The 24308-nt window shown below is 39.9% G+C and overlaps 1 protein-coding gene and 1 non-coding gene across 5 annotated transcripts; one reads left to right on the plus strand and one right to left on the minus strand.

Annotated features, from left to right (window-relative positions):
* Window positions 1–28: 28 nt before the first annotated feature.
* Window positions 29–21280, minus strand: ncoa7b (nuclear receptor coactivator 7b). Of its 4 annotated transcripts, none has more exons than XM_026194923.1 (17): window positions 21204–21280; window positions 20132–20306; window positions 14904–15049; window positions 11279–11349; window positions 10988–11095; window positions 10595–10693; window positions 6562–6687; window positions 6046–6230; window positions 5389–5510; window positions 4084–4647; window positions 3828–3999; window positions 3521–3668; window positions 3252–3377; window positions 2982–3134; window positions 2066–2161; window positions 1892–1965; window positions 29–1762 (listed from the first exon to the last, which is right to left on the minus strand). In XM_026194923.1, exons 2-17 carry the CDS (start codon window positions 20167–20169, stop codon window positions 1627–1629), a joined length of 2364 nt encoding a protein of 787 aa, XP_026050708.1. In that variant the 5' UTR covers window positions 20170–20306; window positions 21204–21280; the 3' UTR covers window positions 29–1626. The 4 variants fall into 4 exon arrangements, with proteins under 4 accessions (XP_026050708.1, XP_026050705.1, XP_026050706.1 ...); XM_026194920.1 differs by having other exon boundaries at window positions 5389–5543; XM_026194921.1 differs by lacking the exon at window positions 21204–21280 and adding an exon at window positions 21097–21197 and having other exon boundaries at window positions 5389–5543.
* A 294-nt stretch (window positions 21281–21574) lies between these two features.
* Window positions 21575–21646, plus strand: trnae-cuc (transfer RNA glutamic acid (anticodon CUC)). Its single transcript has one exon. It is a non-coding gene; the product is annotated as a tRNA-Glu (tRNA).
* The last annotated feature ends 2662 nt before the right edge of the window (window positions 21647–24308 follow it).

The raw sequence follows: 24308 nt of genomic DNA on the forward strand, positions 1-24308 counted from the left end.
GGAAGATATAAACCACACACTGCCAATATTTTATTTGTATATATTTAACATTTAATTTTAAATGTAGTTGCAGTGACAACACAATAAATAGATCATGATATCACAGAACACAGCAGTTTTGGATTCACAAGAAATAATACTTCACAGCTACAACACTGAACAGCCGACGACAACCAAGCTCAATTCAACATGAAGCGCTAACCAGCGTTATAGTGACTAGTACGGCAGGGATCGTTGTCAGTGGTGTCAGATGTTTGCAGTATTGCATATTCATGCACTACAAGCCTGTGTCAGATACAGAGGGCGCAAATGGACATTTTCACCCTGTGTTAGTAGATCTGATTGTTTAGTTAGTGGCATATCAATGTGCATTGAAAAAAAAAGTGTATCCCTTTCCCATCCCTTTTTAAGGAGGCTGGACTCCCTCCTGTAGTGACATTCAGTAACAATTTTACATTGTAGAAAAGCTTCAGGGTACAACACAGCACGGGCCATCAATTTATCCTGCAGTGCAAAGTGACATCATGTTAAACTTCTACAGGCTGCAAGTCTCTGAACAACACAGACCACAAATAAGAGTCTACATTACTCATTTAGAGGCAGGAATTCAATACTGGCAAAAGTCAACAGAGAGAGAGAGAGAGAAAAAAAAAAAAGGAAAAATAAAGCAAACATTCTTTGTAAAAACAGAATGCAAAAATATATTTATAAAATAAGACGAGCGCACGACAAATATGAAATTATTTAATTAAACAGAACATATTTGGTCACTGCAAGTGTTTCCTGGCTCCGTCAGCGGTTTTTGGACTGGACACAGGGAATGCCAACATTGTGCGCAGTTGTGAGGAATTCACTCATTTCACATGAACAAACTCAAAATAAAAAGATAAAGACAGCGTTCACAAGATGTCCTTCACAGAAAGTGAACTCTTTCACTGTAAACAATTCCAGCCAAACTGAATTTGATGGCGAGTGATTTGAACATTTGAAAAAAAAAAAGCAAAAAAAAAGCCACTAAGTATTTTCAGTACACACATCTGTACATTCCCCAAAATACAAATTATATTAACAATTATTTATTAACAAATAGACATGTGGTATTGTCGGACTCCTTTTTCTTTCACGCAGACTTAAAAATCAGCTCTTATAGGGATCACCTCAATAGTATCGTCAGCAGATTGGCTTCTTTAGCCCTCACAGCAACATGGGTCAAAACAAACAAAGAGAAAAAGACAAAAAGCAGCTATCCTCACCTTCAATCTCTCCTCACAAGCTTATGGTGGTAAGGCAGTCTGCATGCTGGGGGAAGCTGGAGGCTTTGTCTGATGTCTAAGGCAGCCAATGAACCAAGAGCAAAAAACATTTTCTTACATCTTCACCTCTGAACGGACGGTGACCCAGACAAACTCGCCAGCCTACCTGCTGAATACACTCACTTCAAAAACAGGCTACAGAAGACACAGCGCGGCCGGCGGTCAACATGGCTCCACGAGGGGCTTCTGAACTTCATTCACATAACATTTAGCGTCATTTGTGGGTAGCTAGGTTTGCCTCCAAGTGGTGCATAATAGAAATGGGTGATGTTAAAGGTTTTAAGGAGAGTGAATGTAGTTTGAGAAGATGGGTTTACTCGAAGGTCCAGACCTCCAGACTGTGGATGTTAAAGTCCTGCTGGGAGGACAGTGGCTGGTTGTTAAAGGTGGCACATTTGGTGGTGGTCCCTCGGTACAGCTCGGCGTCCAGCCACAGACCCAGCTGACCACTGCAGAGGAAGGCAGTGCTGATTACTGACAACTATCAAACCCTCTACTGTCTCTACTCTTCTGTCCCAAGGATTTAGATTATTGAGACAACTTGATGCTTGAATTGAAACTAAGGTAGCTGTACATACCCTCCTCCTCCCATCTGCAGTGAATCGGTATTGCCTTTCACAAAGTAGGAATTCTCCCCTGTCCAGCGGTACACCTGAAAGCAAGTAGCAAAGCAGCACAGTCGCTACTGAGATCTTTTTAGTGATTAAGGGTGAACTAACCAGAGTGAGCTTGTGAACTGATTGGACGCAAACCTTGATTTCAGGACAGAAGCTGTAGAGGAAGGTCTCTCCTGTGCCATAGCAGTGCTCGCTCACTCTGAAAGGATGAGTTGAAAATGCCCCAAAGATCTGTGACGAGAGTCAGATTAGATTTGAAATCAAGTTTCCTTACGACTAATAATCACACAGATTCCACTCTCTCAGGCCATAGCATAAATCAAATTAGTACATTTGAAATTAGTCTTAACCCACAAAAATCAAACGCTTCGAAAAGCAGAGCAGACGAGCTTCATGGAGAAATTTGGTGCATCGCAATAGCACAAATCATTCACAAGGTACTGCGGTCTGAATGCAGACAGAAAAACCAGCTCCGCCTAGATTTTTCCCATGTGTGCTTCTCATTATTATAACTCCTCAAGCATTTTGGGCAAAAGAGAAAATTCAAATGGTTCCTGAAAGATGAGAATTATTTTGCAATTTTACACCCAAAGTTATAAAATAACTCCAGGTGGCCTGCGTAAAGTGTTAAACCATATAAGAAGATAGGCAAAGTCTGGAAAGTAACAGAGTGATGCAGTAATGCCTTAAAACTGCACTCTTTATATTGGCCAGCAGGGGGCCCCTTGTTTCAAAATGAAGTGGAAGTGAAAACTATGACCTCATCAAACACTCTTCTGCTGACTTTATAGACTCAGTAGCTCTAAACCATATGAGTATGCAGTGTCCACTGGTTTGGTTTTAAAACGCTAAGATGATGTGACTGTCACTGTCAGCTTGAGGGTTAACAGACAGGCAATAAAACACAAGCCAACAACACTGTGCTTAGGAGTCAAACCATCTGAAGTTACTCACCTCCCGATGTCTCATATTCTGTTCACCTAATGCTGATGTCACGTTCCTAAAGCTCACAGTTATTTAAACACTTCACATCTATGATGACTATGTCTACCTGGTTATCCATGTCTTTGATGGCCAGCAGCACAGGACTGTCAACATCTGCAAGGTTCCTATACAGAGTCTTCAGACTGGTCCCATGTTTCTCTGTGCTGTAGGCCAGTCTCCATGGATAGCCCTGCACACGGGCAGGCAAACGACAGGCCAGCTGGGGAAACGTACACACCATTAGCCCTGAAAAACTGAATTTCCTTAAATTCCTTTCACCAAGTGAGATGTTAAAGTGTTCAGAAAGCAGCCGCATGTCTGGATATTTGAAGATTACCTTCTCAATGTGTGTATCCTGCAGCAGATCACTTGTATCAATGAGCATGGGGAGTGCATCCATAGAGAAGTCTACATCGATACTGCCAAAACTCTGCCTACGTTTAGCCTCATCAAGGGTGATAATCTAGCGCACAAGTACACAAACAGAACAGAAATGATTGCAAGACAAAGGTGCTTTTAAAATGCTGAAAAAGGCAAAACACCACTGTAGTGTTAGCTTGAAAAAGAAAATAGATGAGGTGAGGTGAGCTGGAGGCCCGAGCATACCTCCCAGCTGCAAGATGCAGGGTCGCTGAAGAAATTATCAATCATGTCCAGCTCATCCTTCTCCACCACAACGAAGCCCTGCTCTCGAGCCTCCTTCCCGTACACGTCTGGGGACCACTGAACGAAGAAGGCATACAGATCGTCCACCCTACCGCAGACACACACACACACGAAATCAGGAGACTGCCGACTAGTGTAGCCGCAAATATACCATTAGTAAACCAATGCCCCTTCAACACAGCTTACATCACAGTTATTTTTGCAGCATTTAACTGGCACTAGGATTATATAAAACATTTAAATATACCTTTCCTGTGGCACAGCAAACCAATATTCTGGCTGCTTTTCCCGGCCCCCGAATGAGTGGGCGGGGCTAGAGGTCATGCAGGTGGCAAAGGACTTCCGCATTGGCTTCCCAACTTTGAAGCAGAGGAACATTGGTGGGTTTTTGCTCTTCTCCTCTGATGAGAAAAGCATGTCTGCAAGGTATGGAGAAAATAAAGAGTTTAGCTATTTCATGCTGAAACTTTATTTTAGTCCCATCGAAGTCTGAAATCTTGTACCTTCTATTGGAGCTTGCATTCTCTTCAGTAGCCAGGATTTCATCTCCAACTCATAGGTTTTCTTCTGCCTCTCCTCCTCACTGAGTTCGTCCTCCTCTGCTGGTCTGTCTGGGCCAGACGTCTCATCAACCTCTGAAGCCTGCTTCAGACTTTGCCTCCTGATTTGGTCCACTGGTGCACTTGTTATTTTATCATCAACACCGTTTAGCAGCTTTTCAGTTCCTTCACAGTTTGCGTCTTTGGTTTCAGTTACCATCTGGTTTGTAGGTTTATTATGCAAGTCACCCTGTTTTTCAGCCTCTGAGGAGGACTGTATCGACTCTCCATCCTCGATGGAGGTGTTCTGAGCAACACCTTCGTCTTCCTCATCATCCAGCTTCCCTTGAGTTTGGTTCTTATGGTCTCCCTGGCCTGGACTCTGTCCTAGGAGTTCATGTTGGTGTCTGTCGAGTGTTCTGCAGGATGTCCCCTCTGCCTCGTCTGTGCTCCCGTTGACAGTTGGCTCCAGCTCGGTAAAGCCTTCATCTGATGGAGACTTCTCTGTCTGTTCGCCCACTGTACTCACTGTTATCAAAACAGGTTTTGATTAAATTTAGCATATGTCAGAAATCAGTGTCAAATGCCCCAACTACAACCCCCCTCCTTATACTTCAACATTAGTAAAGCAGTACGGGTAGTAAAATCCTTAATTTCTTGATTAGAAAATATCAAAAAAAAAAAAGCAATCACATGGTAGAGGCTCAGTTCACATAGACATATAGACACTCTCTTGGGTTTACGGCAAATGAAAAAAGAAAGTATCCAATGAGCAACGGTTCTCTGGGTGAAAATGAAAATGTCTTGAGGAGAATGGCCACGCATCTTTGAAGTCAGGAGCTACAGCAGCAGAAGACCACACCTGGTGCTACTCCTGTCAGCTAAAAAGAGACAAACAAGCTCAGCAAAAGACTGGAGACTATTCAGACCAGGCAACATTTTTCCAATCCCAATTTCTTTTGCATGGCAGGGTCAGAATTTGGTGTAATCAATACGATACCGTGAATCCATCCTGCCTTGTGTCAACAGTTTAGGATGATGCTGGTGGTGTGGGGAATTTTGTATTTTTTTCCCCCCACACTTTGAGCCTTTTAATGTCAACTGAGCATCGTTGAAAATAAATTAATATTTGGTCTCAGGTTTGGATTTCAAGATTCGCAAGCTGCCTTTCATTAATGGGCTAGCTAACGAAAAGTAGCTTGTGTTAACCATAAAAGCAGACAAAAAAGCAACCACAAGTGGACCACAAACACAAACTTCATATCCTACCAGTTTCAGAAAGGGTTGATTCAATGTCATCCAGAACTATTGGTTGTTTGGGATTCAGAGCTTCATAGCGACTGAAGGGGTTTAGTTCCTGCTCTGATGGCAGCTGTTCCCACTCTCCGGGCCTGTACACAGGACACAGATCCTGGGGTAGGTCTCTGTGAGTTCACGGTGTGGCACCACACACACCGCAATTAAGAATGAGGAAAAAAACAAACAAACAAACAAACAGAATTGCGGGGGAAAAAAAAAAAGAAAAAAAAAAGAAATGGGAAAACAAAAGAAAAAAGAAAAATGCCCAACAGAAATTAATGTGGTATACAACTTAAAAGTAGTAAATGTGATGTGAAACAGCAACTTAAAGCTTAAACAGAACAAAAAAGGTGAAAATGGGAAAGTAAAAAGTCTGATCTTGCACTGGAGAGAGTTTTGATTAACAGCTATGGAGGAAAGAGTGAAACAAAGCTAAGATGACAATCTCAGGAGCATGTTAGGAAACACGTTGAAAAGCTTGAAGGGCTCGTAATATCTTAGTTTGCAGTTTATTTCTCATAAAACAGAAACGGGAAAGAGGAACAAAAAAGGAGGAATAAGAATCGAGTTGAGAGGAACGGTTAGCGAAGGAGGAAATGTGGCAAGTGACACGGAGAGAGGTCTTACGATGGCAGAGCGTCCTTGAGCTTCATGCGCGACACGTCGTCGTACAGCGCTACAGAGACGACCTCCCCCATTGGGCAGATGAGGCCGTATTCCTCACAGCCGTGCTCGATCACCAGGGGGTCCGACTTGTGCGGATCAAACATGATGTTGTTGGGCGTCACAATTAACACGCCTCCAACAACACCCTGGAAAAATCAAAATGCACAAAGAGGCAGCAAGATGGTGACAATTTGATCAAAGACAAAACTAAATATTGATGTTTCCAATTGCATTTTACTTTATATAGTAACCATCTGTATATAGTGTAGTATTTTGTCTTGTTTTGTACACCATTGTTTTCTACTACATCTTTAAATTCCCCTTTTTTTACTGTTCCTTGTGCTGCTGTAACAAGGAAATTTCCCCCAGTGTGGAATTATAAAAAATTAAAATAAGTCTAACTTCATACATGAGATGCAATAATTCACCAGTTTGGACATTTCTGCTTGTTAACCCAGTATGAATTTTCCTTCTTACCATGCCATCAGTGAAGTACTTGCAGCTCATTTTTATGAATTTGACCGTTAATGGACTCTCGTCCTCAGAGCTTGGGGAGAGCTCGCGGCGAAGGGCCGTTGCTGACCTACAGTTTGGAACGCCATACTGAAAGATGTTGAAAGGCAGAGATCAGAGAGATTAATGTTGTGCTTTTATTTAGTACGGCTTGTTTCAAAGGTACAAACATAAGGATATACTGTACATAAGTCAAGAACACAATCTTTGAATTTGAGTCTGATACCAGACATCCATCTGGCTTGGGCTTATTTTAAAGGAATTTTTATGAAGATTTTAAATAAGCATGCACCTGCCAGAAAATTTAGGGTCAAGGGACGGGAGAACCCTTGGTTTTCATCGGAATTATCAGAGTCCATCCATCAGCGCAATGTGGCATGGGCAAAAGCTAGGAACAATGATTCCCTGACTGACTGGTTAGACTTTAGGAAATTAAGAAACAAATGCACGACACTTATCAAGAAGGCTAAGTCAGAATACTATTTATCTGTTACTACAGAAAACCTCAATAACCCTCAGAAATTTTGGAAAGTAATTAAGTCCTTATCTATAAATAAAATATCACAGGCTCTTCCAAAATTAATTTTAAAAGATTCTGTCCCAGTTTATGACAGAACTGAGGTCTTAAATAGCTTTAACAAGCACTTCGTAGCTACTGGTTTTTTATTTAACTCTGTTGGATCAGCCCCCATGACTCCCTGTACAGAACCCCAAACATATTTTGGGGAGCTTTTTGATTTTTCTCCTTTTTCTGTCCAGGAAGTGCATAAAGCTCTTAAAGCCTTAGATCACAGGAAACCCCCAGGGCCAGACTTAATAGAGCCCTATTTTCTGAAAATAGCAGCTGATTACATTGCACAACCTCTTATGATCCTTTTTAATCTTTCAATCCAAACTAAAGAAATTCCACTTGTTTGGAAGTCTGCTTTTGTTACGCCAATATTAAAAGGAGGCAACCCAGCCATTCTGACTAATTACAGGCCAATATCAAACTTGTGTGTCTTGGCAAAAGTCCTTGAGTCTCTCGTCAGTGAGCAATTAAAAGAGTTCTTGTACTCTAATGAAGTTCTCTCAAAAATGCAATCTGGGTTTAGAAAACAGTATAGTGCTGTTACGGCTGCCACAAAAGTGATAAATGACATACTTGTTGCTCTGGATAAAAAAACAGCACTGCGCTTCTCTCTTTATCGACCTGTCAAAAGCTTTCGACACTGTGGATCACGTCATTTTGAAGCATAGGCTTCTTTCTTTGGGGCTGTCTAGACATGCTGTCTCCTGGTTCACTAACTATTTGAGTGACAGGACTCAATGCATTAAATGTGAAAATCTGTGCTCAGAACTTTTGAATATTCACACTGGGGTGCCACAGGGTTCAATTTTAGGACCTCTGTTGTTCATCATGTATATAAATGATTTGGGACAAAATGTGTCAAATGCTAGTATGCATTTTTATGCTGATGACACAGTTATTTATTCCTTTGGCTCAAACCTTGAAAAGGCAATAGAATCTTTGCAGAAAGCTTTTGATGTGGTTCAGCACACACTTCTGGAGCTGAAATTGGTTCTTAATGCTGAAAAGACAAAGCTAATGTTGTTTTCAAACATGAAGAGATTTCCTCAAACTGTCCCTTTGGTGTCCACTCTTGAGGGAAACCTCATAGAAGTGGTGCATACGTATAAATATCTTGGCTTTTTAATTGATGATTCTCTGACCTTTAAATCTCACATAGACAATCTTGTGAAAAAACTCAAACTAAAATTAGGATTTTTCTTTCGAAACAAATTTTGCTTTTCTTTTGAGACAAAAAAGCGTCTTGTAAATGCCACATTTTTATCTGTTTTAGATTATGGTGATCTGCTGTACATGAATGCTTCCGCCTAGTGTCTTCATAAGATTGACTCAGTATATCATGCCTCTTTACGGTTTATTACAAACTGTAGGGCTTTGACCCATTGTTGTGATCTGTATGCTCGAGTGGGATGGCCTTCGTTGTCCTCCAGGAGGTTTGATCACTGGTGCATCTTTATTTACAAGGCCCTGCTTGGACAAATGCCCACCTATATTTGCGATCTGCTCACATGGAGGAGTACTGTTTCTTATAGCCTGCGTTCAAGCGATCTTCTTCTGCTCAATGTTCCATTTGCCAGAACTGAACTGGGAAAGAGGGCTTTTTCTTATGCTGCCCCTTTTACATGGAACATGATGCAAAAAGACTGGAAGATAGCAGATCTTATTTCATTAAATGCTTTTAAGTCCAAATTGAGAGAGCCAGAGAAAAATGTTTTTTAAAATGTAATTGTTACTTATAATCATGTATGTAACTTTGTAATTTTAACATGTTGTCGCCTCTTGGCCAGGACTCCCTTGGAAAAGAGGTTTTTAATCTCAATGGGACTTTTCCTGGTAAAATAAAGGTTAATAATAAAATAATAACACAGTTTGTACAATTCTAATGAGTCAATATTTGGTGTGACCACCTTTTTTCACCAACCGGCCTCAAATCAGTCTGACTAGGTGACCAGACCCCCAAATGTTACTCAGCACTGGATCCCTGCAGGGCTGTGTTCTCAGCCTCCTACTTTACGCCCAGTACACATCAGACTGCACATCAATCCACCCAACCAACCTCATTGTCAAGCATGCCAATGACGTTGGGCTGATCCCTAAAGGAGATCAGAGATCAGAGATACAGGGCGGAGATAGAGAACTTGTCCCGCTGGTGTTTAGAAAATAATGTGAAGCTGAGCGTCCTTAAGACAAAAGAATTCATAATGAAGTATAGGTGGGATCTGTCTTTGCCTTCAGGTTTCTCAAGGTTTTCTGGGCACTCACATCTCCACCAACCTCACCTGGACCCACAACACCAACGTCTTGGTAAAGACTGCACTTCCATGTCCTGAGGAAACATAACTTGGACCAGAAGCTGCTGCTGGTCTTCTACCACTCCTCAATAACTCTGCCCCCCAAAATTATTGACTTCCCTTCATCTGCTGTTGATAGTGTTTTAGGCCTGTCACTTTTTGTCCTCCACTTGTCCATTTTTCCTCAAATCTCACACTGCACACCATGCTGAGATATGGTAAGCTTTCTGCTAACAGCTCTTTGGGAGTCACCTTGTTGTTACAAAGTTACTATCTTTATACCTTTAAAACTGATTCAACCAAGGAAATCAGAACAAATTACATGTTTTTGCACTAGACTGCTAGTAACAAAGTGCCTAAAGATATAACTTTGCTAAGTTCTCTTGTGTGTAGACAACACTGGTTAAGCACTTGAGGTAGGTGCCTTTTTATGCTTGAATGATGTACAGGTCGCAGAGTTAAGAGGCTTAAAAAAGCAAAAACAAAAACATTCATCTGAATGGTCAGGTATAAGTGTCTGAACTGCAATAGGGTGAAAAAGCAGCTTGGAAAAAAAAAAAGCAGCTTGAAAACTTCTTGATAACTTGAAAGACTTTAGAAAGGACTTTCTTATTAAGAAAGTCTGTATTATAAATTGCTGTATGACAGATGTACTGCAAATACAAATACGCATTCTTGTGCAAAGTTTACTATGGTGTTGCTTTTCATTGCTGATTTTTACACCTCGCACTACTGCCGACCCAGTGATATTGTCTTTACTGTTATTAATTAAGGGTAAACAGGGTTACACTGACTTCTTGGAAGCAAAATATAAAGTGGAGCAGCTCAAGACTTATGCACAAGACTGTAATTCAAGAATTACCTCAAGTATAACTAATTTAAGCAAATGTAGTTCTAAATACACATCTTACAGTGCATTTTAAGCACATGCTACCAAAACCTTCAAATACCCTTTAACAATCTTTTTGTCCTTGAATGGCCACAATACGGGTAAAGGTTCTATAATTTGGAATACTTATCTCGGGGTGTATGGTATGTCACATGATAGAGGCTAAATTAGCTTTTTTGGTTCATGCCGAAGTCCTGTGTATGATCACAGTACTCCAAGTAATATAATGAATGTTATTTGACTTACTTGTGATGACTTCTCTGACACGTTTTTAGCGATGGGATCAGAGGAAGTCGGAGATTTGAGTTCAGTTTCTGACTGAGTCACATCAGGGACAAACAGTTTCTGTAGTAATAACAGATAACCAATAGTTAGATGATCAGTAATGAACAGGGGAAAAAAGCAGCATGACATAATAAATGGGCTAAACTTCTATATCTGCTTTTAACCTTCAGTGATCATTTTCATTTCCATCAAACGATGAAGATTCTTTTCATTCCTAGTCCACATCAGTGTAGCCGATATCGCCGCCCTACCCCTTTCAAGATATGCGTTTTCAAAGTGTTCCTTTGTGGAAATTAGTGGAAAACCCGCTCTAACACATTATCCAGCTGATGCTTAGTGTCACAGCTTTCTCACCTGCCCGGGGTAGACACTGCGAGAAAACAGCTTGTTCAGCTGGACCAGTTTATTTGGGGTGATGTTGAACTTGAGTGCGATGCTGTTGAGGGAATCATCACGTCCCACCTGTAACACAAATCATCTCCTCTGTAAAAATGTGAGACATTTTAAATGCAAACAGCTCAAAATGCTACACAACGGAAATTTTCTATCTCTTCCCTTGCAAGTCTACAGCACCTTACTTAAAAGGAAAAAAAAACACACAACAACAACAACAACAACAACAACAAAAAAAATGATGTTACTCACAACGAACTCCACTGTCCCCGGCGGCCTTGTCTTTTCCATTTTTGCCTTGTTGGTAACTTTACAGCCATCATCTGACAGAACAGAACAGAAAGAGGACTGTAGACTAAGGACGACTGTAAAATAACAGTATGATTAGGAAAAAACTTCTTATAAGAGCTATATAAATGGGTTATATAGGTCTTATAAATGGGTTAATTGTGTTAATAAAGAAAAAAAGCAATGTTTCAGGGGTTGGGGTTAGAAAAAGGAAAAAAAAAAAGAAAAGAAAAAGGGGGGGGGGGGGGGGGAGGACCCTCTAAAAAGCCTTTAGTTGTCTGACTGTGATTCAGTACCAGCTGCTCATCTCCTATCATTATCCAGCCTCAAAACACTACAAACACAGAAGTGGTTATTGTATATACACACACACATAATCTGACCCTTGTAGCAGAGAAGGTCCACAGTCAGCAGTTTCTTCCTGCCGGGAAAGCACAGGCTATTAGTGCTCCACTCCCTGACTGCCTCATTATACTGCCGCCCCCGCCATGGATACAGAGGGCATGAGTAAGCATTAGCTGGCCAGACTCCAGCTGCGTCTGCTTCTTTTTACTGTACAGAGCATCAAAGAAAAGGCCGCTGTCACTTTATTCACCGAGCCTGTACCAGGCTGTGACTGATATTATACTGTGCAGGACTTTTAGTCAATGGGACTTAACAGTTTGTTTGTGTGTATTTCTTGCCCTTTACACTAAAGAATACCACATTTGCACTATGTATTATAATAGAAATGGCTTTTTACAGCTGGCTGACCCACTGAACTTGTGACAGGAGTTATCACTGCTCTTTCACAGCCAAAGAAACCCAGCAAAACATGCTAGCATGACACGCACTGCCCATAATGGTTGCAATGGTCACTTTTTGTTTTGCAGGTCATAATGGGTTTCTACACAAGACAATGTTGGCCCACAGGATGTCTTGTAATAAAATCTGTAGTGTACACACTTATTAAATATTGTTTTATTTGGTTAAAATAATATTAACAACCGCAACTTTTTGACTGGCATATTTTAAAAGCCACACCAACGACAATTCAACTGAGTCATTTTAATGACTCAATAATAATTTAATAAGAAGCTTACCTCAACCATGCAAAAAGTTTGATGCCCATTAAATTTAGGGGGGGAAAGACAGCCTTAAATCACCCCTCTTACAATATTGCTTCCAAACAGCCAGACCTCATAATCTTTTCAGTGGGCTTGAACAATAGTTTTTTCAGGCTTTCTGAAGGTCTTTCAGTTTTTCTTCAGATACTTCTTGCTTTTTCTATTCGTTTTCACTCCTGTCCTTGCACTTGACCAATTTGAGAGGATTTTTTTTAATCTTTTAAACTTGGCAATGATCTTTGGATTATTTAAGCATAAAACGACACCTAACTCATGGAATGAACCATTGTTGTGCCTACACATAGAAGACAAATTAAAGAACCAGTTTTAAATTTTATCTTAGGCACTCTGTTTCTAACAGCCTGTTGCAAAAACAATTTGGTTCTATTTCTTTACTTGAATCTACAGTTGATACATCTACTGTTTACTGAAGCCTCATCAGAGCCTCGGTGCAAGGGTCGTTTCTGTACCCGACTGAAAATCAGTGACAGGTCTTACAGAACGACTTATAAATTTAAAATTTTGGGTTTAAAATCTTTTTCAGTGTGATACTGATCCTAAACACACTTTTATTGCAGTAAAAGCATACCTGAAAATTAAATCATACAATGGATCACAGTCAGTCATGGACTGGCCTCCTGAGAGCCTGGACCTTAAGATTACCCAGCAAAATATAAAGAAATGATGGGTGGCACAATATTGTTGATCAATAATGACATTTTTCCAAGAGTAGCGTCAAATCTTAGTACTAAATGACATTGTGAATACAGAGTACTGAATATCATCTTTAACGGTATACTAGAACAGGATAAAGGTTATGCAACTTCCCGTTTAAAACTGCTGAGGTTGTTTTACCACAGAGGATCCTCAGATATTAATCAGTGTATATTGCAAGTGTAAAACAACTCTAGTTAAAAATAAATAAATCTTTTTTTAAAAATAAGTTCGGAAAGCTGCTGGAAAAATGCAATTCAAATTATGATTAGTAAAAGCAAGGGAAAGTTTAACTTCCTCCGTATAAGATTTTGTTATTCAACTGTAAAGCTGACATGCAAGGTTAGTTTTATTTGCATTTTCAATTCTTTACCCTCAAAAGATCACATCTGTGCCACAAAGCCTTCTGTCAGCCAAAGGGCTACCATTTGTTTTACAGACTTCCACAAATCTGATTTACAAGTCACACAACATGTTTTTTTTTTCTTTTTTCCTGTTTGTACAGCACTAAGGTCAACCTGTGTTGTTTTTAAATGCGCTTATAAATAAATTTACACCGATTCTGATGAAGGGCATTAGATGATAAACATTACTGAGAAAGGCCATTATATACCAAGTGCATTGCAAAAAACAAACAAACCCAAAAACCCACACAAAATTACGAATTTTTCAGATTTGCACTTGTAGTGTGATGCACATACACAATGAATATGTTGCGTTTGCACCGTAGAAAAATATAAATAAAATCAATCGAGTTGACACCAAGCCACGATGACCTGGTCCTAATGTCTCTAAAGAAAGGGAAGAAACTGAAATTTTGGGTTTATCTAATTGTCATGGCAGGGCACAGCTGAGTTAAAGCAGTGTCACGGCTGCTTTCGTACATATTTCAGGATGTCAGTGGGGCAGTTTGAGTCTTGCTGGCAGAGTTGGGAACATATCTGAGGAGGCAGAGAAATCATTTCAGAGAGCCGACTGACCTGAAGCAGAGTCTAGCTGTGTGCCTGAGGTAAAACAGTATTATTTTATCATTTCCATATCACTGTATAATCATTCTCTGTGTGTGTTTTGAGCCATGAGTGCACTTGCTGTCAGGTGCATCTGTCTGGTCAGATCTGTTTGGTATAATTTGTGCTTGGTTTAAAAAAACAAAACAAAAAGCGCTGCAAATTCCTCCACCGAAATGACGTGGCCCTCATGAACAGCTGCAAGAGAGTCCGAAAAATATTTTTAACGCATGAAATATTCACAGATTGTACGTGTTCAGTGCGTAAAGGGCTTAAGATCAGCAATCTTATTCTCCCAAACAGAACTAACCCAAGCAGAGATGTGCACACAGCCTGCACAGTCTTTATGCTAAATTATTCAGTCTTTATGTTATCAGAGGGTAACTAAAATGCTATGTTCCAACTCCATATTTGTATTCGTGGACTCCTCATCTTTTACTGTATCGGTGCCATCTGAGCCCATTCATATTCCGAAACTATTAACTCTTCTCCCTTTAAGCCAACTTTCATCTGATTGGCCAGGATTTGGCCAGCAGGTGGGTGAGGCTTCTGCGTTCACAAGATGCCGATATTAAGGATGCCTCTTTAGAGCTTTTGCGTTTCATGGATTACTTGCGTATACAATGACCTTCTCATTTGAAATGTTTGCCTTGTTTGACATGACCATCCACCATTTTCAACAGGAAAAGCAGCCACTTAGATTTAGGGTATATTCCAACATTCAGAGAAGCAACTTTGAAATGTGTGTTGTCACCATCTTACCTAGCTTTCCTGTCGCTCTCTGTAGCTCTGCCTTTTTGTTGGCGTCACTGTCATTTGGAATGTCGGGACAGGAGATGATTTCCGGATTCTGTTCATTCACAGTCTTCTCCGATTGGCTCCCCCTGAGCTGTTTCCGCCTCTTCAGCCTGATGAGATGCCCCGGGGGGTAGATCAAGTAGAAACATGGTGAATTTAAATCCTACAGTTAAAACCATGTCCATAACTTAAAGTATTGTGCTAGCTTGCAGAGGAAATAATAAATTAAACCCTTCAGAACTTCTGCTTCAGATATCAGGTTTACTGAATAATCTAGAAGAATAGCTCCAGAATAATGTGTAATGACCAGGGAGCCCACACTTCTTTTCTAGCATCGACAATGCAGCAGACTTTAACTGTTAATTCCTTCTGTCAGAGGTGCTGCAATAAGTTTTTAATAATGAGCAGCAACTTTTCTCTCCATTTACTTTGCTGCTTCAGCTGTTTTGTGACGCTGCCTTTTCTCCCTCTTTAATCATTAATAGGGAAGGGAATCAAGTACACCGCCTCCAGATTGTGTTGGGGTGCATTACAGGGGGCCACTGCAGTGCAGTGAAATCACAGGTTAGCTGTACACTTAAGGATTATGCTGGCTCTCAGAGGCGTGCTGAGAGCTTAAGTACTTTAAGAAAAGACAGCACCAAACTGATTCGTCACAAGCATTGAGGGAGAGTGGTTAGGCTGCTCTGCACAATCTGGGCAAACGAGAAAAAGCAAAAGGCTCGACTTAAGTGTTCAAGTGCTTTAATGGAAAGGAAGGATTGGGTCGATAAGTCAGCAGCCAGACAGAGCTCAGGCGCACATCTGCTCGCGGACTCAAGAATCTGCTGATGCATTTCTCAACAGCATGCCATCTGTTTCACTCAGGGGCATTTCTCAGTGCTCTCCATAACAGCCTTCATCTTTACATCATCTTCATCTCCTCTTTAACCCTTCTTATCTCCCTCTTGAGTTTCTAAACAGTGACTGCTTCCTACCATAATAAAAAGAAAATTAAACACAAAACAGACCCCAGGATGTTTTAAAGTTATTAATGAGAATGGACAAATTATGGTTTATTGTATAGTATAAGCAATGAAGATAATGAACATCCAAACAAATGCTAAATGATTTAAAGCAGCAATGTGAAACATAAAGCCCGAGGGCCAGATTTGGCACAGCAAAGACTCCAATCCGGCTCACTCAAACACATGAAAGAGGGCATGAACAACAACAACAGCCCTTGCATAACACAGACACACAATTACTAATAATATTAATTTTCATATCCCTTAAACATGCGGCAAATACGGCTTCAGTCTATGGATCTGGCCCAGTGTGGACACAGCCAGTCTATATGTTAGCTTGTTGAAAACCTTGAGCTCTGCTCTACTTTTTTTTTTTTTTTTTTTAGGGCATTCAGGAATTATTTTGTTTTGTATCCAGAGCAGCAATGAAACCTTCCAGACAGCAGAAGGCCTCCTTCTATTGATCAAACTTCATAACACTTTTTGTATAGGTTAATGCAAATTAAAATGCTTCAAGTGAGACAGTCTGAAACAAAGATGCATGAGGAAAAACTACTAGTGCAAATACACCACCTTTTTTTAAAAAAAAAAAGAAAAAAGCCACAAAGCAGTTTATAGTGTAAAGGAAAACATGGTCATCAGTGTGTGGATTTTCTCAAAAAGCAATTAAAGTCTGACTGGTAAGAATAAAGTAACAGTTACTTTAGTAACATAAGTTGATATGAGCCTCTTTGTGTGACTATTTATGCACAGTTGTGCCATATTCTTTCATATATCTATACCAGACCTTGTGATATTTAACAAGACTAATAATACCTTTGATGGAACTTTTGCAGATATTAAAGTTCTCCCACCTTCATATCCTCATAATGCCTCAATTCAATTTATTGTGGATTGCTTGGAAACAAAACTGTGAAGTGCCACATTATGAAGGCAGGCCTGGATTTACGTTCCATTCCACCAGCATTTTAATTTACTGATCTTCATTTCCAATCTGACATTTGTACCGTGGCTGGTTAATACTGTCCCTGTGCACCTCACATTGACCTTTGCTCTATTTGTCAGGAAGCGAGGTGGCACAAAGCAGCCGAAGAGATACGCATTACAGGAGTGGCTGTGTTAGATGATAACGCTTATTTTTGTTCTACTTTCTGTACAAACAGGCACCAGTGCTACTGCACAGTGTCTCTGCATGAGCAGTTTGAAGCCTGCAACCCCCATTAACATCTAATATGCTGTCTACCTAATAATTAGAGGCTGCCTGGATTGTGATGACAGTCATTTTTCTCCATAATATAATATTTCCAACATAACCTAATCATATGGGGGGAAAAAGAAAAAGAAATACAGACATGACAAATGGCTGGATCGCACTAGACTGTCTGTGTAGTCTTAGTGAGTAACGTGAGCCATAAGAAGGAATTAAGCTCACTAAGCTATAAAGCATGACCTCATATACACAAGATTAAACAGTTTTTATATTTTACTGTATATCCAATGACAGAAGCATTTAATTGTTTTACCTTCCATATGCATTAGTTTACATGTTTGTAAGGGTTTTTAAAAAAGAAAAGAAAAAACAAGGTTTATATTTTTTCTACACTATGATAAGACTGTTTTGTAGAACAGGTTAGACAAGGCAGAATAAGAGCAGTATTGTGCAGCGAGGGTTTTCCAGCAGCAAGTGAGCCTCAGTGCACAAGCAGTACACCCCCAAAATAATGTTTACCCATCTTAAATCAGCCATGCAGTTCGATGACACACCTCATTTGTTCCGACATCCGCGAAAGCAGGTGTTGACAGTAGGGCTGCCACAAACGATTATTTTGATAGTCGACTAGTCACCGATTATTTATGCGATTAGTCGACTAATCAGATCATCATCCACTGGACGTAAAACTACAGCTTATTGCACCAGCAGCATCTGCTCTTATATAACTATCATTAGCTTACAGCTTTAAGCTTTTAAGGTGCTAACTAAAAATAAAGACAAGATGATAGTTTATTCAATTTTAATGAAATTTGCAGATTGTTTCGGTGAAGTTTAATAAACTCCTTGCTATCTAAAATATAACAGGACACCGGAGTATATTCTCCAGCATCTCACACTTCTGATAATCAGCTGTCTGCTTGACGTTTATTCAGCTGTGTAAAAACTATAACTTTAATCTCAGCCAAACCGATTTACTCAGGAACAAATAAAATACTAAAAAAAAGCCAAACAATAACATTTTTAATTTATCTAAGTGACTCATATATATTTAACCTGAGTCGCGAAAGATGGCGGTGGGTTTGAAAACAATTTGCCGGGAGTCCGGTGTTCTCACGGCGCTAGTGACCTAGCCCCCGGCTAGCTATCGAGCTAGTGGGTAACAGACGTCTCCGAAAACGTCGGAGCGCTTTTGAAAATATGTGGTATCCTGATAAACTGAGCAGATATTTGAGGTTTACACAGCTACATTCTCGCCTGAAAATATGTTAAACGTTTATTTTGTGACCCAGAAAGAATAATAAGAGTAATATTAAAACTAACTAGCTACCGCCATTGTTGGAAACTAAGCTGGGCCGCGCTATGAATTCTGGGACACAGCTGCTTCTTCTTCTTCGGGGTTTAACGGCAGCTGGCATCCTTGTACATGCTGTGCTGCCATCTTCTGTTTCAGTCCGTTATTACACTCTTAAATCCTGCTATTATTCCTGCGTCTTTTGCGATCTTACAAAGCTTCAAACGACACGTCGACTATTAAATCAGTCGTCGACGATTTTGATAGTCGACGTAATCATGACTAGTCTACAAATCGTGGCAGCCCTAGTTGACAACCTGCAGATTTCTTGTCACTTTATACACCGCAACTGCGGTAAGCCTCTTTCCACACATTTCCTCATATCATGTTTCACACGGTGTCAAAAATCTGTTACTAAAGTTGACACTGCGTCAGCAGGCCACGGCCCCACGTGTGATGCACGACTGCCATTTATATTAAATAATAAATAAATTCTAAAAGAAATAAATCAGTAGCTGCTTCAGATCAACTTATATCCTTGTAAAGTTTGAGAACCACTAGTTTATCCTCACAAAAAAAAAAAGAAAAAAAAAAAAAAGCATCACATGATAGCTTGTATAGCTAACTCCACAACATAATTAAAATGCCTTTCATTGCTGTGTTTACACTGAAATAGAGGAGCACAGTGATTTGTAGTGATAGATGGCATCATGTTAGAGAGACGGCTGGGTTGGAGGAGTGCATCATAGCAAAAAAACATTTATTTTTTAAAAATATTGTTTGACTCAGGTACTCTGCGATATCAAGGAACACATACAATACCCTAACATGATCACCTCTGGGGTGCCTTTCTGGCTATGAGCAGCTGCTTCTCAAACTTTCCAATCATGCAAAAGCCGGCTTTAAAGGAGGGTGGTCTCAAAGAAAGTAGTAACTGCACCAAAGCCCAGTATGAGATAAATAAGGGTTATATTGACATATGAATCATGCAGAGCTACCCTGGGAGAATCTTAGAATAAAAACCGTGCAGCTGGAAATCAGAGTTACATTATCTTTATTGGATTTCTATGACTGAACTGAACCATTAAAAATTTCCAAGAGCACCAGCTTGTGCCTTCTTCACAGCACAGTACATACCAGCTGAGCAAGGTTCATTACTCCAGCAAGGGCACAGGTGTCTACAATCAATCAACCATGCTAAGCCACAGCTTTAAACCCAGGCCACAGAGTAGACCGTGGCACTAGTTTATTCAGTGTGTGAAGGGACATCTCACGATCACATGCCTTCCAAAAGACAACCTCGACAATAAAACAAAGAGGAAAAATAAAGATATTAGTTAAGTTACATTAAATGCACAAAGAGGGGATTAAAGAAACTATTTTCTCATTAAGATTTTTCACAGATTTGAAAGTTTCCAACACCTTCAACCTATCATTCTCGCGTAAAGATTTTCATAGCTTCTGTTCCCTGAGCCTTTAAACACAAAGGGATGGGTGTGCTTCTTTGTAGTGATTAACTATGGGTAAATCATTATTGTTCAGCAAAAAAACATTACATAATTACATCGACTCATTGAGCACCAAACATGGTGATTCACAACAAATGAGAGGCCGATTTTAGGAGGTAAAAAATAAATGCAAATCTTAAGATGACAGCTGCATAAAAACTAGAGTCCCTTACCTGGCAAAATATCCAGGCTTCCTGTCTCTCTTTTCCATCAGGCCAGGGTGCTAAATCTGCATGTATTTACGTGCATCCATACAAACAACCACCTTCTTACATCCGTACGCAGTGTGTGTATCCAAGCGCGGAGACACAAGGCTGGGAAGATCACCTCTCACACGTCTTTCTTGTCCTGCAGAGTGAAGAAGAAACCGGATTAATCTCTTCATTCAGCAACGCTCAGTGCACTGCAAGAGCCCAATAACCGATCGCGAAGCCCCATCAGCTTAAGTGGATGGCGATGAAAGCATCCCATAATAGGCATGTCAGCTCAGTCAGCTGACAATAACCCGAAGAGGGTGGAAAATGGAGCGCTCGGCTACAAAACACAATCACACCTGCATCTGGTTAACGGAAACACTGTAAACGGTTGTTTTACTACTTAATATAAAGTCTATTCTCAGCAGCTGATGTAAAGAGTCAAAGCATTATGGTTGTATCAAGTTACCGGCTAGCTTCAACGCCGTGGAGTTAAATAAAAGCGAAACTAATATTTGTAGTATGTAGCACAGTTTAGCGGGTTTACGTATAGCAGTTCATCCACGTGTAGCCTAAAGGCGTTACATAACAGGTGAGAGGCTAACCACTGAGGGAAAGCTCAATCCGAAGCAACGTTACGATCCCATTTAGCCACACTCTCAGTTTTTAGCAGCCTGCATGATTTGAAATCCTCCATAAATGGTTCCGTAAAAAGAGGCTTTCGGCCTCTTTTTACAGTGCAACAACGAGAAAAGATATCCCTGATGTGCTTAAACCAAACAAACAAACGCGGGAGAAGTGAAAGGTGCTCCAGCTGACAAGGCAGCTGATGCTAACGATGCTAGTTAGCCACTTTGTTTACAAGACAATAGCAACCTGGTGGTGAGAATAAGAATATATTTGTCGTTCATTAAGCAAATTCGCTTTCTTAAAATAGCGCATACCTGTTCATGCATCCAGATAAACCTCTCACGCCAAGCACGGATTTGCAACGACGCCTCGAAACGCTTATATTTGACATAAAAACAGGTACCTAAAATTTCCCACATACCTTGTATGCATCCTCCCACTTACAACGCCCTCTTGTGTCGCGTGCGCGGTAAAGCTTAGACTTAGAGAGACTTGGAGCTTTTTATTGTCATTGTGCGGTTTCTTGCACAGCGAAATTGGGTAGCTGGACCACAAAGGTGCAAAAGTAAAGAAAAGAAAACAATATACAACCAGTGGAAAACATAAAAAACAATATATATGTATACATATAGCACAGACAGCTCACCTCCAATTGGCTCTTGGTAAGTTGTGTTGGCAATATTTAACTAGGCTGGAGACTAGGTTGTCTGTCCGTATATTATCATAACTTTACCTCGAATCATGATACCGTGTTGACGACAAAAGGTACAGACCTTCAGCCATTACTATCTCTCCCTGGTGGTCTAGTGGTTAGGATTCGGCGCTCTCACCGCCGCGGCCCGGGTTCGATTCCCGGTCAGGGAACGGATACTTTTCGTTTTCTCTAAAGAAAACTTAACGTTCCAGTATAATTTGTTTCGTGTATTGGTTACACAGATAATGTAATCTTTCTTTATAATATACATGGAAAGGGGATCCTTCTCTTGTTAGAGCAAAAATACTTTCACAGACGTCTCTAATGCCTGTAATTGCACGAGATGTACATTTTATTTTGCCACCCACTAGAAACTGTGCCACTAGGTGGCGACACTTCACAATAAATGGCACAAGTCTTCAAAAGTAGGAAAATGGCAGCTATATGGTATCATATTATAAAAATTCTTACAGACTAAAACAATGTCTTCCCTAAGGTTTAATTTGTCTTCATTTTACATCAAAGTCACTATCAATGTTCAAGGTGTCTTCAACCTATATTAATTTCTCAGACATATTGGTATTTGATTCAACGTACATTTGGTTTTAAACTTAATTGCTTTGTTTCCTGCCATTCCCACAATAAAGCTTTTGCCAAGTTAAACCCAACCTGTCTGAGTTATTAGTGAGCAATGAGACAGAGATAACGTTTGCTTGTAGTCCCAGAGAGCCCTCTAAGGTGGGACCCCAGCGAGAAGGCCCTCATGATTGGACGGCCTGTGAGTTGACCAGTTCCTGCCTGGCTGTGTATCTTGGCAGTTATTTTGACAGGCGCTATCATTGTGAGAGACGAGATAAGTTGTCTTAGGGATCGCCATGGCGCCTGTGTGTCCCTCCTCCGGCCTGTTCAGCCTCTCATCAACCCACTCATCTACTTCCACCCCCTCCTCTTCTCAGAAGCAAAGGATTGTGGGGGGTGGAGGGGAGCAGGATTTGTGTTGGCAGGGACCCTGTGGCTCTGGGTATCATCGTCCCCTTGCAGGGCCATCAAAAGCTTCTTGTGACTCAGATATAGTACAGCTCAAAATATTGCCCACCATCTGCGTATACACTGTCTATGAATGAGGCTTTCTGATTGGAATCTTTCTCTTAATTTTCCTACTTTTTAAATGATGGATTAACATCTATGTCTCTTGTTTTCTCTCTTTTTCTTTCCTGATGTCGAATCAAAAGAGAGAAAGGAAGCAAAATGGAAGAAGACTCACAAGCATACTGTCAGAATTTTAAGCACTAAAAAAGCCAAGGATGTCCAGAAGTAAACTTTTGACTCTTTACAGAGTAATGTTTTCAAGATGTGCTTCACAGACAGAGCTATAATACAAGTCTAATTCTGTCCATACAGTCATATAAGATCTGTACAGTAGACAGGTAGTTTCATTTCAGCCTCTGATATTAGAATTTTTACGGTACTCTTACATCAGAGTCAGCAAACAGCTTGGTATTATTACAGTGTGTGCTTTCTTAAAGTTAAAATTACTTTAAAGTTACACACACATACATACAAAAATACACAATCTCTGAGGATGGGCACATTGTTAGGGCATGGTATATGTTAAGGTTCATGTGTGTGGGGTTAAAATGAAACAGATTTGTTGTGCACTGTTTTACAAAGTCAGAGAAAACAAAGATAATATCTTGCTTCTATCTTTTCAAACAGTTGTAGGCACAAAGGTCGGAACCAGCGCAGGCCTTGGAGCGATTTTGAATCATTTTGCTTGGACGTCACACTTCTAGCTTAGACTACAGCCGCTGATAATGTCAAGTACGGCATAGCATCAAGAAGACACAAAACCTAAACACTGGGAAAAGGATATGTCACACAAATGATAACTGATGGAGATGTGTGTGGCGTGTAATATAATGATCTTAAGTGTGTAAAAAAAATGTGAATTTTTATCTTGAAGTTTATGGGAAGATGTAAGAATGCTGACATTGTTGTACCATAAACCAATTAGCTGTTAGTTAGGAAGCTAAAAAAAAATGCTGTGTAAGTATAATTTAGGGTCCCCTATACAAGCAGCTAACAGCTTTGACAGATTTACATGAGGCTGACACAAAAAATGCTCAGAATGAGGAAGATATCATGACTTTTCTTTCAAGAGTCTGCTGAAACAAAGCTCATGAATGTGACAGTTTTTGCTTTATTCAAAAATTTGAGTTAGCTACTTCAAAACTTTCAGTTACTGACTTAGTATCCAGTTACAGCTGAAGAAGTTACAAATTTAAGATCCATATCTAAAAAATGTAACTTAGTTTCTACTGAGTAAGTTTAAATTTTGGAATGTGCAACTGAAAAATTTGCATTATTAAATTCTAATTTCAAGGTATGCAACCTGAAATTTCAACATAAAATGTCAGGATGTGTAACTCTAAATTTTGAGTTATTTCGAGGTACATAACTTGAAATTCTGACTTCTTGGCTGAGTATCTTGGAATTTCCTGTTACGTCTAAGTCTAAATTTAGAGATATGTAATTTAAAAATTTTTGAGTTATTATATTGCAATTTTTAAATATATTTTATGTAGATTAATTAATATTTTGTCCCATTATCTGCTAAGTTTAAAAGTTACCTAGCCAAATTATTACTGAAGCTAATGTTTGCCAGACCTGTTAGCAGTGAGGATGTTGATTTAAAGGCGAGCAAACAGTAGCAAACACATGTTACCAACAGCCTAGTGGTTAAAAAAGTACTAAAGCCACCTTTTAAATGAAATTATTCTGTTTGTAATTGTAATTATGAAGCTAGTACCTATGTGGCTTGTCAGCTTAGCT

This window comes from Astatotilapia calliptera, chromosome 15 (assembly GCF_900246225.1).
Source record: "Astatotilapia calliptera chromosome 15, fAstCal1.2, whole genome shotgun sequence".
Taxonomy (NCBI): Eukaryota; Metazoa; Chordata; class Actinopteri; order Cichliformes; family Cichlidae; genus Astatotilapia; species Astatotilapia calliptera.